General features: G+C 41.3%; 1 protein-coding gene across 3 annotated transcripts in view; it reads left to right on the plus strand.

Moving 5' to 3' along the window:
* Window positions 1–1,856: 1,856 nt before the first annotated feature.
* aco1 (aconitase 1, soluble) overlaps window positions 1,857–13,894 on the plus strand; it is a 72,530-nt gene continuing 60,492 nt past the window's right edge. Inside the window, exons 1-3 of one of the 3 annotated variants that reach the window (XM_052019800.1) lie at window positions 1,857–1,975; window positions 7,398–7,553; window positions 9,468–9,597. In XM_052019800.1, coding sequence (XP_051875760.1) covers window positions 9,501–9,597 — 97 coding nt within the window. In that variant the 5' untranslated portion in view covers window positions 1,857–1,975; window positions 7,398–7,553; window positions 9,468–9,500. The remainder of the gene's footprint in view (window positions 1,976–7,397; window positions 7,554–9,467; window positions 9,598–13,894) is intronic. The other 2 variants (XM_052019798.1, XM_052019801.1) reach the window with 2 other exon arrangements.

The raw sequence follows: 13,894 nt of genomic DNA on the forward strand, positions 1-13,894 counted from the left end.
ATTCAGAGTTAAAACTGACAGGGGTCCATAAACTTAAAGTCAGGCTTCCAGGCCGGAACACTGCGGGTAGCAGGTTGCTTAAGTAGAGGCTTGGTTGTCAGCTGATTTAAAGAGATAGGAAAATCTAGAATGATTAAAAAAGTTTTTTAAAAAATCATTCTGTGAGATGGAAACATACTTTTCAAGAGTTCTTGTGTACAATGTTTTCCATAATACATGAGGAAAAACAGCCTCCAAAATAATTTGACACTTTGAAAGCCTACATTTTGAAATGACACAAACAAATCAAATTTAAATAAACATGATGATAAGAACCTGCAAGTGTTTTTTTTGTCTTGCATATTATGTAATTTCAGATCCCATAGCTTCCTATCTGCACGTACTGTGTTCAGTATCCTGGCTAACTGCCAAGGACAATGACTCAATGTAACCCTTCTCAGAAATGGCTTAAACAGGCATTTTATGTTTGAAGTTGAAGGTACTATAACTCCTTCAGTGCTGGCTGTGCTTCATTCTTACCTCTGTGTTGGAAGATTATAGGTTCAAATCCCACCCTGGAGACCTAAACAAAAACCTAAGATGACATTTGTATAATACTGAGGGAGTGTTTGGAGATGCTGTTTTTCGTATGAAATGAGATCCTATTTTCTTTCTCATGAGGATACAAAAATACCAAGGCACAATTTTGAAGAGCAGGGTAATTCTGATTAAGGGAATTAAGATTAAAACCAAGCTGCCTAACCCATTGAGTATTTCTTGCATTTTCTGTTTTTACTTCAGATTTCCAGCATCTACTGTTGTTTGCTCTTCTGTTAAAATAGAATTATCTGGTTGTTATCAAATGTGCACAAATTGGCTAATGTGTTGCCCATGTCTTAGAATCATTTGCCTTGGACTTGATCTTTGTAGCTGAGAAGCCAATTTCTATTTATATAATTGGGCATTCTACCTAAATAAGACCATTGGTAACCCTTGTCGTAGCTCAATTGGTAGCACTTTTTGCCTATGGGGCAACAGTTGTGGATGCCAGTCCTACTGCAGGATCTTTACAAAACCTGGGCTGCACTTTGGTGTAGTATTCAGGAAGTGCTGCATAACTGTTTTTTGGTTGAAAGTCTGAACTCTAAGCTGTTCCAGAAAGATCCCATGCATTTCAAAGAACAGGGAGATTTTCCCTTATGTCCCATAAAACCATAAGGTATAGATGCAGCCCATGGAATCCACTCCACCATTCAATCATGGCTGATTCTTTTTCAACTCCATTCTCCCGCCTTCTCCTCAAAACCCTTAACCCCTTTACCAATCAATAACCTATCAATCTCTGCCTTAAATACACCCAATGACTTGGCCTCCACAGCCCCCTGTGACAACAAATTCATAGATTTGCCATCCACTGGCTGCAGAATTTCCTCCTCATCTCAGTTTTGAAGGGACGTCCTTTTATTCTGAGGCTGTTCCCTTGGACCCTAGACCCTCGTACTAATGGAAACATCTTCTCCACGTCCACTCTATCCAGGCCTTTTAGTATCCATTCCTCAATCAACACTGCTGAACCAGATTACCTGTTCATTGGCACGTTGCTGTTTGTGGGCGCTTGTCATGCACACATTAGCTATCGTGCTTCCATCTTTACAAAGTGAGAGCCCTTCATTGGCAGGAAGCATATTGGGATGTCCTGAAAGTGATGTGAAAGGGGCTAAAGAAATGCAAACTCTCTCTCTCTGCCATTGCTAGAACCCGCGGCAGAGTTGGGGCATTAACACCTGCTCCATGTGCTTGGCGGGGGAGGGCATGTTCGCCAGCCAAATTACGTGATGACGTGCAACAACAGCCACAGGACGTGCGGACGCCGACTGCGCGAGCGGGATGGGCGCATGCGCGGAGGTGTGTTGACGGGCGGCCGCTGGTCGGAGGAGGGGGTTCCCGCAGCAACGCCGCGGTGAAAAGGAGTGGATTGTGTCAGGCTTCGCGTAAGGTAATTGGAGTTATTGTTGGTGCTGACTCTGAGGGCCGGTGTGGGAACAGCACGCTTACTGTCTCCCCTCGCAGGGCTGCAGCTTGCTGTGCCTTGATCGCGCGCGCCGTGCGGGGACTGGACTTCGGGCAACGGCATCAATGAAGGGGAAAGGTGCCGGGTCCCTTGCAATGGCACCAGTGCGGGAGGAAGGTGCAAGGTCCCTGTGCAATGGCACCAGTGCGGGAGGAAGGTGCAAGGTCCCTGTGCAATGGCAGGAACGTAGGAGGAAAGAGCAGGGCACTGCTGTGGCAGTATTCTATGGAGAAGTCACAGGGGTACATTCAGTGAAGCCGATGTGGAAGGTGCAGATTCCTTACAATGACAGTCATCCGGGGGAAAGGAGCAGGGTCCTGTCCAGTGACTCTAGATGCAAAGAAAACATGCAGTTTACTGTGCAATGATTCCGGTGCAGGAGGAAGGTGTAGTTCTGATACATTGACAACAATGCAGGGTAGCTGCAGACTCTGTCGTGATTGATAATTGGGGGAGGTGCAGATTCTGTGCATTAACGCCAATGTAGGTAGCAAGGTGCAGGGTCCTAAGCGATGACCGAAATATGGGGAAAGCTGGGGAGTCCTGTACAATGCAGGGAAAAGTTGAACGTCATTTAAGTGCCTTTTAAGTGCGAATTTAAAATAGCACCAATGCAGGAGCAATGTGTGGAAATGTGATTCCTGTTCACTGACTGCAGTGCAATGGCAACTGCATGCGACTGTGCAGTGACTGATGCTAAGAGAAGATGCAGGAACCTGTGTGATGATGCCCATAAAGAGGGAAGGTGAATGATGCTGGTGAATGACACCAGTGCAGGGAGGAAGGGCACACTCCTGTACACCATGGAATCATATTGTGAAATTGCAAGGCCTGCAGAGTAAGACATGCAGGAGCAAGATGTGTGATCCTGTGTGATGACAAAAAAAGTGTACATTTCATTGCAAAGGCAGTAGTGCAGGGGACAGATGGAGCATTCTGTGCAGTGACAGCAATGCAGCACACAGTGAGCTGAGGGGCCTCATTGTATGCTGTAAATTTTTATAATTCTATGAAAGATGGTGTCTTTTTGGTATCCAGCAATGCAGGGGAAAGGTACAGGACCTTGTTCAATGAGAGCCATGAAGGCAAAAGTTGCATGGTCCCTTGCATTGGCAATAATGCAAGGGAAAAGTATTATTTTGTGCAGTGGTAGCAATTCCGGCATGACTGGGGTAAAAGTACAGGATGAATGTGTATATATCAAAAACTGCAAATGTTGAAAATATGATATTAAAACAAAATTCTGGAAGCACTTTACAGGTCAGTCAGCAACTGTGGAAAGAACAGAATATTGTTTAAAGATAGCAGAGTGTGGGGAAATGTGAAGGTTCTATGAAAACAGAGCTAAGTGGCTAGAAGTGGGGAAAAGAGTCAGCGTGTTGTAATGCAAGCTTGTTGTTGTATAGAAAATCAACCTTGCCTTTGGTTAAAAAGCTAGCTGGGTGCATTCCATATGCTAGTTTGATTCTCCCACAGATGTATCAGTTTTCTCTGTCTGTTTGCTTAAGTTTCTCAATATACATGAACCATTTTGTTTGGAATTGCTTCTCCAGTATTGAAATCCAATCACATTTTAAATACTAAAATACCACTCTTTGTCTCCTGATCTAAATTGATAACCAGCAAAGTTTATTTATTGTTTGCTTAGATGTTCTTTTAATAGTTCAAAAGTGCAAAAATAAAGTACATTCTGCTTCGGTCAAAGTCTCAAAGTGAAGGTAGGTATTGCACCACATTGAATTTTAATGTTTATGTAAGCTGAACATTTTTACTACCCAAATACAAACTAGTCTTTCTAGTGGTTGTTGATAAGTCATATTTCTCCAGTTTGGGTTAAGTGTGCTGAAGTATAATAAAAAAAAAATCCCACCAATACGTTATTATATCCATAGTGAACTAGACGCAATACTACTTCTGTTCAGACTTTCCTACCACACCATGTTTGTTCAACTTTAACTGATCGTTTGCTTGCATTGACACCTTGGTTGGAAAAAGACTGGAAAATATGTAAACAGTGATAAGATCTTCAGTGTTTGTAGATTTTGTACAAAACATACTGGACTGTATTATGAGTCAGGGCAGCACAGTGGTGCAGCTATTAGAACTGTTGATTCACAGCTCCAGTGACTCAGATTCAATCCTAACCTCTGGTGCAGTCTGTGTGGAGTTTGCATGTTCTCCCTGTGACCCACGTGAATTCCTCTCAGAGATACGAGACTGCAGATGCCGGAATTTGGAGCAACAATCAATCTGCTGGAAAACCTCAGGCTGAGAGCATTTGGGAGTTGGTGGAGGGTAGGAGTTGTCAATGTTTTGAATCAAAAGCTTTCACCAGGACAGAGAGTGAAGAGGGGAGATAGCATCGAGAGGAAAGGGTGAATGGTGTTACGGGGGCCAGAGGTGATTAGTGGACTGATGGGGATGAAGAATGATGGGCAGATCGAGCCAGATGGGAGAGTGGGAGGGGTGGAGTGGGAAGACAGAGGGAGATGGATGGAGGCAGACATAAAAAAGAGACAGATGGAGTGGGGGGGGGTGGTTGTGGGGAGAGGGTGAAGCTGGAGACAGATGCTGAAGGGTGATGAGCAGGAACACGAAGGCTACCAGTGTGCTGGCATTTGACAAGTAAGGATGGTGATAATGGGAACCATTAGGGGAGGGGTAAAAGGAAAATGAAACCAGAACTAGATTAGGGGCTGGGTGGAGAGCCAGTGGATGAAATGTGTGGGTAGTAGATTTGGGGGGGGGGGAGCAAAAATGGATGACGGGGGGCTGTAGGTGGATATGGGAAAGGGGACAGAAATAAGGGGACTGGAGGATCAGGGCTTGCTGAATTGGATTCCTCCTAGGAACTCAGTTTCCTCCCACATCCAAATAATGTACAGGTTGGTAGGTAAATTGTCCCAAATATGGCGAGAAAATTAGTGGGATGAGGAAGAACGATAGGAATCTGAGTGGAAAAATGGTATCGATACTTAATGGTCAACTCAGACATGGTGGGCCAAGTTGAGTTGGTCCACCATGCTGTGTGACTCTCTGAACTCTGAGGACTAAAATTTGATTATGTCCTATCCATTAGCACTCTTTTAGTCTCATCAATGCATAGAATGCAGTGATTCAAAGTGGTGGCTCTCCACCACCAATTTCTCAGAGAAATGTGCAGCAAGACTTGACAAATAGCAATTCTTTGAAGAAGTAGCATGTGCTATGGATAAAGGGGCACTGCAGGATCTCCTGTACTTATATTTCCTGAGACCTTTAATAAAATGCCATATCAAGGAGGGGGGAAAAAAGCTCACGGTGCAGGAGGTAACATACTGGCATGGATAGAAGATGGATAGACTAACAGAGAGCAGGTATAAATGGGTCTTTTTTTCTGTTTGGCTGAATGTCAGATTATTGCAGGGGTCTAAACTTTTACAATTTGTACAAGTGCTTCGGATGAAGGCACCTTGGGTATGGTGGCTAAATCTGCTGATCATACAAAGATGGGTAGGAAAGCAAGTTGTGAAGAGAATGTAAGGAGGCTACAAATGGATATAGTTAAATGAGTGGACAGAAATCTACCAAATAGAATATAATGTGGGAAAGGATGTACTTTTTGTAGGAAAAATAAGAAAGCGTATTATTTAAATGCTGAGAGAATGCAGAACTCTGAGCTGGAGAGGGATCTGGCTGTCCAAGTGCATGATACACAGAAGGCTGGTATGCAGGTACAGCAAGTAGTTAGGATGACTAACAGAATGTTTTCTTTTATTGCTAGTTGAATTGAGTACAGAAGTAGGGTGGTTATACAGGCCATTAATGAGATCACATCTGGACTACTGTATTAATCTCCTTTTTTACCAAAGGGTGTTAATGAGTTGGAAGAAGTTCAGTGAAATTTTACTAGACTGATACCTGGAATGAGTAGGTTGTCTTGTGAGGAAAGGTTGGACAGTCTGGGCTTATATATGCCAGAGTTCAGAAGAATGGGTGGTGACTTGATTGAAACAAAATCCTGAGAGGTCTTGACAAGGTAGATGTTTCCTCTTGCAGGAGAATCTAGAATTAGGTGTCACTATTTTTTAAAAGACAAATAAGGTGCAGCCCACTTAATCAGAGGTGAGGCATTTTTTTTCTTCAGTGGTAGTGAGTCTGATGCTTTCTTCCTCAGATGCTGTGGAAGCAGTCTTTGAATATTTTAAGGTAAAGATAGATGGTTATTTGATAAGCCAGTAGTAGACAGGAATGTGGAGATGAGGTTACAGTCAGATCAATCAGCATCTTATTAAGCATGCTTGAGGGTCAAAATGGCCTACTCTTGCTCCTAATTCATATGTACTGCAGAAATCCCAAGAAATGACCATCTTCAACAAGGGAGAGTCTAACCATCCCTGCTTGACATTAGTATCTGGGTGTGGTGGGTGGGGGGGTATGGTTACTATGGATGAGATAAATGCTGTATTTACATATGCAGATCAGAGGCTGGGTATTCTATTGTGAGTGACACGCCTCTTTGTTCACCATTGTCTGCCCACTATCCATAAGGCTGAAGGCAGGAATTTGATGGAATATTCTCCAGTTACCTGGATGAGTGTGGGTTCAAGAGTACTCAAAAAGTAGTCCACGTGATTGATACATCATCAACCACCCTAAACTCCCTCCACTGCTGCCACGTGTGGCTGAAGTGCATATCATCTACAAGTAGTATGCAGTTGCTCACAGTATCTACTTTAACAGCATCTCTCAAACCCATGACCTTTACCACTGAGAAGACAAAGCTGCAAATGCACGGGAACATTACAGTCTGAAAGTTCCCTTCAAATCGCATCCTATTCTGGCTTGGAAGGATGTTGCCATTCCTTCAGAGCTGTTGAGTTAAAATCTTGGAATTGCTTGCTTAACAGCCTTGTGGGTGTAACTTCACTGCATGAACTACAGCAATTTAAGGGTGCCGATCATCACCACCTCCATGAGTGCATTTAAAGAATAGACTGTACCAATGCGCACATCCCTTGAATGAAGAACATCTCCATTTATGAATTATTTTTTTGAAAAAGCAGTCATTAATTTTATTGTGGAAAATTCTAGATGCAAATTAGTTGCTGTATTAGTTGAACACACTTTAAGCATGTGATAAGGTGCATTGTCAATGTGAATCGTTTCACAATCAGTTCATGAGTAAGTCAGCAAATGCAGAACACAGTTTGTTAAGCATTGTTAGGAGTTATGACTGACCTTTTGAAAAGTATCAGTCCAACCTTGCAGATTTTATGGCAACAGTTTAAAAAATGTTTTGCTATTAGTATTGCACATGTTTAGAAACTGAGTTGTCTAATCCTACTCCTATTTTTTTTGTGTTCAGGGATTTTTTTTTTATTAACAGTATCAGCCATCATCTCATCAAAGAATCACAGGCAGAAAACTTCTAGTTGTCTACAAAAACATAAGAGAAGACTCATAATTTTGAAGGGGAATAATTATGAGAGAGAATTAGTACATCTGATATCTCATTGTGAAGGTAATAACAGTGGCATTATTAGAAAGGGCCTTTGGTATAGTAAAATATCACTAGCTGCTTCACAAGAACATTATCAAACAAAATTTGACACTAAGGCAGAAAAGTAGACGTTAGGACATGACAAACTTTCTCAAAAGGATAAGTTTGAGGGACAGAGAAAGGGAGAAATGGGGATAAATGGAAGATGCATGGAAATGTTTAGGGAGGGAGTTCAAGAGCTTAGAACTGGCAGTTGAAAGCAGCAGTGATGGAATTGAGAATACACAAAAGAGCAGAATAGGGCAAATGCTATTTTTCTTTTGCTGTATGTTTGCTTATGTTCATTTTTTTTGAGATCTGGGTATTTCTGGCAAGGTCAGCATATATTGCCCATCTTTAACAGCGCTTAAGAAGAACCTGATGAAGCATCTTTTTGAATCACCAGTTGAAGGAACTTCTACAAAGCTATTGGTGAGGAAGCCCAGGATTTGTATCCTGAAACAATGAAAGAATGGTGATGTATTTCCAAGTCCCTGTGCATCTGGGAGCCACATTGCATCATTGATCACAGGATGTTGGGTTAATGGGACTTGAGTATGGGTTAGGACATGAGTAACAAGATTTTGGATGAGGTCCTTTAACTACAGTGTTTATTTTCATAAACTTGACTGTGATTTTCTACACTTTCAATATAACATAGGCTTAAGTGCTCAGTATTTTCAGGTTCAAGTTTATTGTCATGAGCATACATATCCAGGGTATAAATGCCATGAAAATTTGCTTTTTGCAGCAGCAGCACAGTATGTTGCAAACACAACAAACATAAATTATATAAACTTAAATTAACATAAATCATACACAAGTTGCATGACAAAGTAAACAAAGACATAACAACATTAGTTCAAGTTGAGGGAAATATAGTCCAAGGTAGAATTAGGGTTTTTCAGGTTGGTTCAAGAACCTGATGGCAGTGGGGGAGAAAGTTGTTGTTGAATCTCAAGGTGTGGGTCTACAGGCTCCTGTACCTCCTGCCTAATGGCAGCAACAAGAAGAGGGCATGGCCTGGATAGCTTGGGGTCCTTAATGACGGATGTCGCCTTCCTGAGACATCACCTCTTGTAGATGTCCTTGGTGTTGGGAAGAGCTGTACCGTGACGGAACTGGCTGAGTCCACCACTCTCCATAGCCCCTTGCATTCTTGCGCATCTAAGTTTCTATATCAGGCTGTGATGCCATCAGTGAGAATGCTTTCCACTGTAGAAGTTTGTCAGCGTCTTCAATGACATGCCAAATCTCCTCCTACTTCTAAGAAAGTAGCAATGCTGGTGTACCATCTTCATGGTTGCATCTATGTGCTGGTCCTAGGATAGATCCTCCAAGATGTTGATGCCCAGGAACTTGAAGCTGCTCACCCTTTCCATCGCAGACCCCTCAGTGAGGACTGGTGCTAGTTCGCCTGACTTCCCCTTCCTAAAGTCCACAATCAGTTCCTTGGTTTTGCTGTCATTGAGTGCAAAGTTGTTGTTACGACACCAGTCAACCAACTGAACTATCTCAATCCTGTATGTCTCCTCATCACCATCTGTAATTCTGCCAACAGTGGTGCCATCAGTGAATTTGTACATGGCGTTAGAGCTATGCTTAGCTACATAGTTGTAGGTGTAGAGATCCATTATAATACCTTATTATGGGTGTACTAATACCATTTCTTGCCTGCCAAATTTTTAGTTGCAATACTGCAGTCTAACAATGCAGTATTGTTGGGTTTGTTGTGGTTTTACAGTGGTACTGCTATTTTTAACCTGTGACTTTTTCTTGGTTACAGCACACCTTAATAGTTGGGCACTAAAGTGACTTGTGACTATTTTAATGAACTTTTGTGTAATGCTGTATTTTTTTTTGGATAGATCAATAATGTTTAAATTTGTACTTCAGGTTATCACTTTTAGCCATTATACTCAAGTTACAATGAGTAACCCCTATGGACAACTCTTGGAGCCCCTTGATCCTAATTGTAAGGAAAAGAAGTTCTATAATCTGTCCAAAATAAGAGATGACAGATATGGTAAGCAAAACTGAATGCACTTTCTATGACAGTATAATGATTTATCCATTGAGTGTACATATAGCTTGATTGTCTTATATCTATCTTGATGAATCCAGCATTTTTAATTTGCTTGTCATTGAGTGCTTGAACCACCAGTAATATGGGAAATGGAAGTGCAAAGGCTGAGTAAAAGAAGCTGCAATACACTTGAACATTAGTGTCAACGCCAGGTAGCTTATGAAACCTCTACAAGTGTTGCCAAACTGCTGAGATCATTTCACACATTTCAAAATTAACAAATATAAATTACTAACCACAATGAGGGGAATATTTTACTATGAATCTTGTAGACTACTTCGCTCCTCTTACAGTCTCTCGATTTTTAATTGTTCCCACTTGCTTTCAGCTCACTTGCCCTTAGTCTGGAAAAATTTTCCCCAAACGCTTTGCCTTCCTTTCCCTTCTCCTTAAAGATGCTCCTGGAAATCTACCACTTCAATTAAACATTTTATCATCTTTCCTAATATCTTTAAATTGGTATATTTTTGTCACATGTACTGAGGTACAGTGGAAAAACTTTTTTGTATGAGATCCATACATGTCATTTCATTACAACAGTGCATTGAAATAGTACAAGGGAAAACAATAACAATGCAGAATAGTGTTACAGTTACAGAGAGTGCAGTGCAGAAAGACAATAAGGTGCAAGGCCATAACGAGGTAGATTGTGAAGACAAGAGTCCATTTTATCATACAAGGAGACCATTCAATAGTCTTATAACAGCAGGATAGAAGCTGTCCTTGAGCCTGGTGGTACGTGCTTGTAGGCTTTTGTATCTTCTGCCCCATGGGAGGGGGGAGAAGAGAGAATGTCCGGGATGGGTGGGGTCTTTGATTATGTTGGCTGCTTTTCTGAGGCAGCGGGAAGTGTAGACAGAGTCCAAGGAGGGGAGGCTGGTTTCTGTGATGTGTTGAGCTGTGTTGACAACTCTGCAATTTCTTGCAGTTGCCATACCAAGCCGTGATGCATCTAGAAAAGCTGCTTTCTGTGGTGCATCAATAAAAATTGGTGAGTGTCAAAGGGGACATGCCAAATTTCTTTAGCCTCCTGAGGAAGTAGAAGTGCTTGTGAGCTTTCTTTGCCTGGTGTCTACATGGTTGGACCAGGACAGGCTATTGGTAATGTTCACGCCTAGGAACTTGAAGCTTTCAACTCTCTCAACCTCAGCACCGTTGATGTAAACAGGTACCACTTCTCTCTCCTCTTTCTCTTCCCCCCCACCCCCCTTTCCAGAAATCAACAACCAGTTCTTCTGTTTTGCTGACAATGAGGGAAAGGTTGTTGTCATGACACCTTGTCACTAGGCTCTCTCCTTTCTGTGCTCTGACTCATCATTATTTGACATTTGGCCCACTACAGTGGTGTCAGCTGTATGGTTTGGAGTCTTGTTTTATGATAATATTACCATTAAGTGCCTTGTAATATTTCAGTATGAGAGAGAGAGTGTATAAATGTAGGGTGTTGTTACAACCAGACTTATTTTTGATCACACTTTCCTGTTAAAGCCAAGACTGTTGAATTAAGTCTTCAGTTTTCTCACCTGAAGGTTGGTATAAAGCCAGTATTATCTCAGTGACTGGGATGGCAGTTTTTGGAAGTTAAAAACATTGATAGTGTCAAATGTTAAATAGCAAGCCATGTTGCTAATATTTACAAGCAGAAAAAGCTGAATATCATTCAGATGGTACAGCAACAAACATGGCCTCTGTAACTGAACGTGCATTATAGTAGTTGCAGAGATTATTGAAAACTGAAGGACAAAGTGATGGAAGAAGAATAGTGTAGAAAAATGGATTACATAATTTAAAATAATTTATAATATCAGCATCTATGCTTTATTCACTTGTCAGAAAAATGTCTGCATTCACTAACTCCTCATTGGCTTGCAACAACCACCACCACTGACACACATCAGCTTGAGTCACTATTTCCTTAAAGCTGTGGGCTACTCTCATCTGAAAAAAGCAGCTGCTCTTTTGCAGTATCATTGCTGAGAAGAGAGATTCTGATCTTTACTCTGATTCCTTGCTTCTTCTCTTGCACTACATTTGCACATTATTAATGTTATAATGTACATTGGCAATGATCTTTGCAGTATTTCAGAAATTAGATTTGGTTGCACTGTAGCGCTAACAAAGATTTATAATTTTGTTGAAATATTTAACGGGCTAATTTCTGGTCAAAGTAACTTAAGTGAGAAAGCATTGTTCCATAGTACTCTTCAATTCTCCTATGTCAAAAGTTACAAAGTTTACTATACGAATGTGCCCTTTTACAATTTTGTTTTGGTACAGAGATAGTGTTTATATGGATGAAAATATTTCTGTGATGGTAAATAGTGTTTAATTTCTTTAAATGTCTCTGTACTCTGGTTTGCATGCTTTGTTTCCATGGATTTTAGCACTCTAGGATGGCTGCAAGATCACACTGCTACTGGCTATTTGCCCATTCTTTGCACAAAATGCAGTTGGGACATTCAGCAGCTAAAAATCTTCCTAGTTTTATTGAGATTCCTTTACCTTCAGCAGATCCCTGTCCATTACTACCCTCACTATCAGGGCGGCACAGTAGCGTAGTGGTTAGTGCGAGGCTATTACAGCGCCAGCGATCAGGGTTTGATTCCCACTGACTGTAAGGAGTTTGTACATTCTCCCATGTCTGCATGGGTTTCCTCCGGGTGCTCCAGTTTCCTCCCATATTCTAAAAAAGACATACGGGTAGGTCAATTTGGGTTTAAAATGGGTGGCACAGACTCATTGGGCCGGAAGGGCCTGTTACCACGCTGTAAAAAAAATAATTTAAATAGATTTAATTATTTACTCACTGAATAAAAAATGTTGTGGTCACAGTTTGCCCTTGGGAAAATATTGTTTATAGGCCTATAGGCAAATGTCAATCACCATACATTTTTTAAAAAAAGATTCAGCTACTAGTTAAGAGCCCCTCTTAATTTCACATTCAGATAAGGTAATAATTCCTGTGATTATTTGCAATTCAGTATCATACCAGCTGTTTAGAATTCCCTCCCTAAACCTTAACTTCTTTTCAGATGGATACAGACCTAATGTGGGCAAATGGGATTAGTATAGATGGGCAAAATGGTCAGCGTGGGTGTGGTGGGCCAAAGGGCCCATTTTTGCACCATGCTGCACTGGGACTCTAAGATGCAACTTAAGTTATATCATTAACCAAGCTCTTTTTTTGGTATCAAATTTTGTTTACTACTGTTTGTGAACTACCTTGGAAGGTTTGAGTGTGGATCTAGGTGACAACTACATTTCCCAGATTAAAAACCTTTTTGTAATTTGGTATTCATTGATGAGAATGGATTGTGCCCTCTCTAGACCTGATACGACTTTGAGATGGTTCATCTCTGATATTAAATTCTAATTGGGACTATTTGGAAAATAATGGAGATATCATCTGATTTCCTACACCTAGAAAGCAAGGAAAACAAATCAATTTCATATTTCTTATGCACTTATGTTATTTGCCCAAGTTTCAACTGTCATGTCATTTGTATGTAAAGCAAATCATACAAGATGACCCTCAGTAAGGGAATCCAAAAAATCTTCCATAGGCAATAAATGGGCAGCAAGAGAAGTTGCATTGATTGGGGAATCAACTCATGCAAGCAGAGGGCATAGTCACTATATTACATCTTTCATCAAGAAAGATACTGCTAGAATCTCAGCAAAAAGATGATGTGGTTGAGATACTGGGCAAATTTAAAAATTGATAAAGAGGAAATAAAGGTTGGAGTCAGAGCAATACAGCATAGATACAGGCTCTTCAGTCCAACAAGGCCTTGCCGACCACAGTACACACTCAGCTAGTCCCAATTTCCTGTGTTCAGTCCATATCCCTCTAAGCCCCTGTAAGTGATACTATTCTACCTATATCAACCACTTCCTCTGGCAGCTCATTCCATATACTGATCCTCTGCTTGAAAAAGTTGTCCCTCAGGTCCCTTTTAAATCTTGCCCCTCTCACCCTAAATCTGTGCCCCCTAGTTTTGGACTCACCTACCCTGGGGAAATATTAAAAATCCCACCCATCTCCTGTGGCTTGAGACCCTGCTGATCTTTAAGGGGAACTACTCTCTCCCTAACTACCCTTGTAATATAGCTATAGAACCTCTTGGGATTTTCCTTAACCTTGTGTGCTAGATCCATCTCATACCCTCCCTTTGCCCTCCTGATTTCCCTCAAGTGTATTCTTAATCTTTTTATAGTCAAGGGATTTACTCATCCC

The sequence above is a fragment of the Pristis pectinata genome, chromosome 7, assembly GCF_009764475.1.
Source record: "Pristis pectinata isolate sPriPec2 chromosome 7, sPriPec2.1.pri, whole genome shotgun sequence".
Classification (NCBI taxonomy): Eukaryota; Metazoa; Chordata; class Chondrichthyes; order Rhinopristiformes; family Pristidae; genus Pristis; species Pristis pectinata.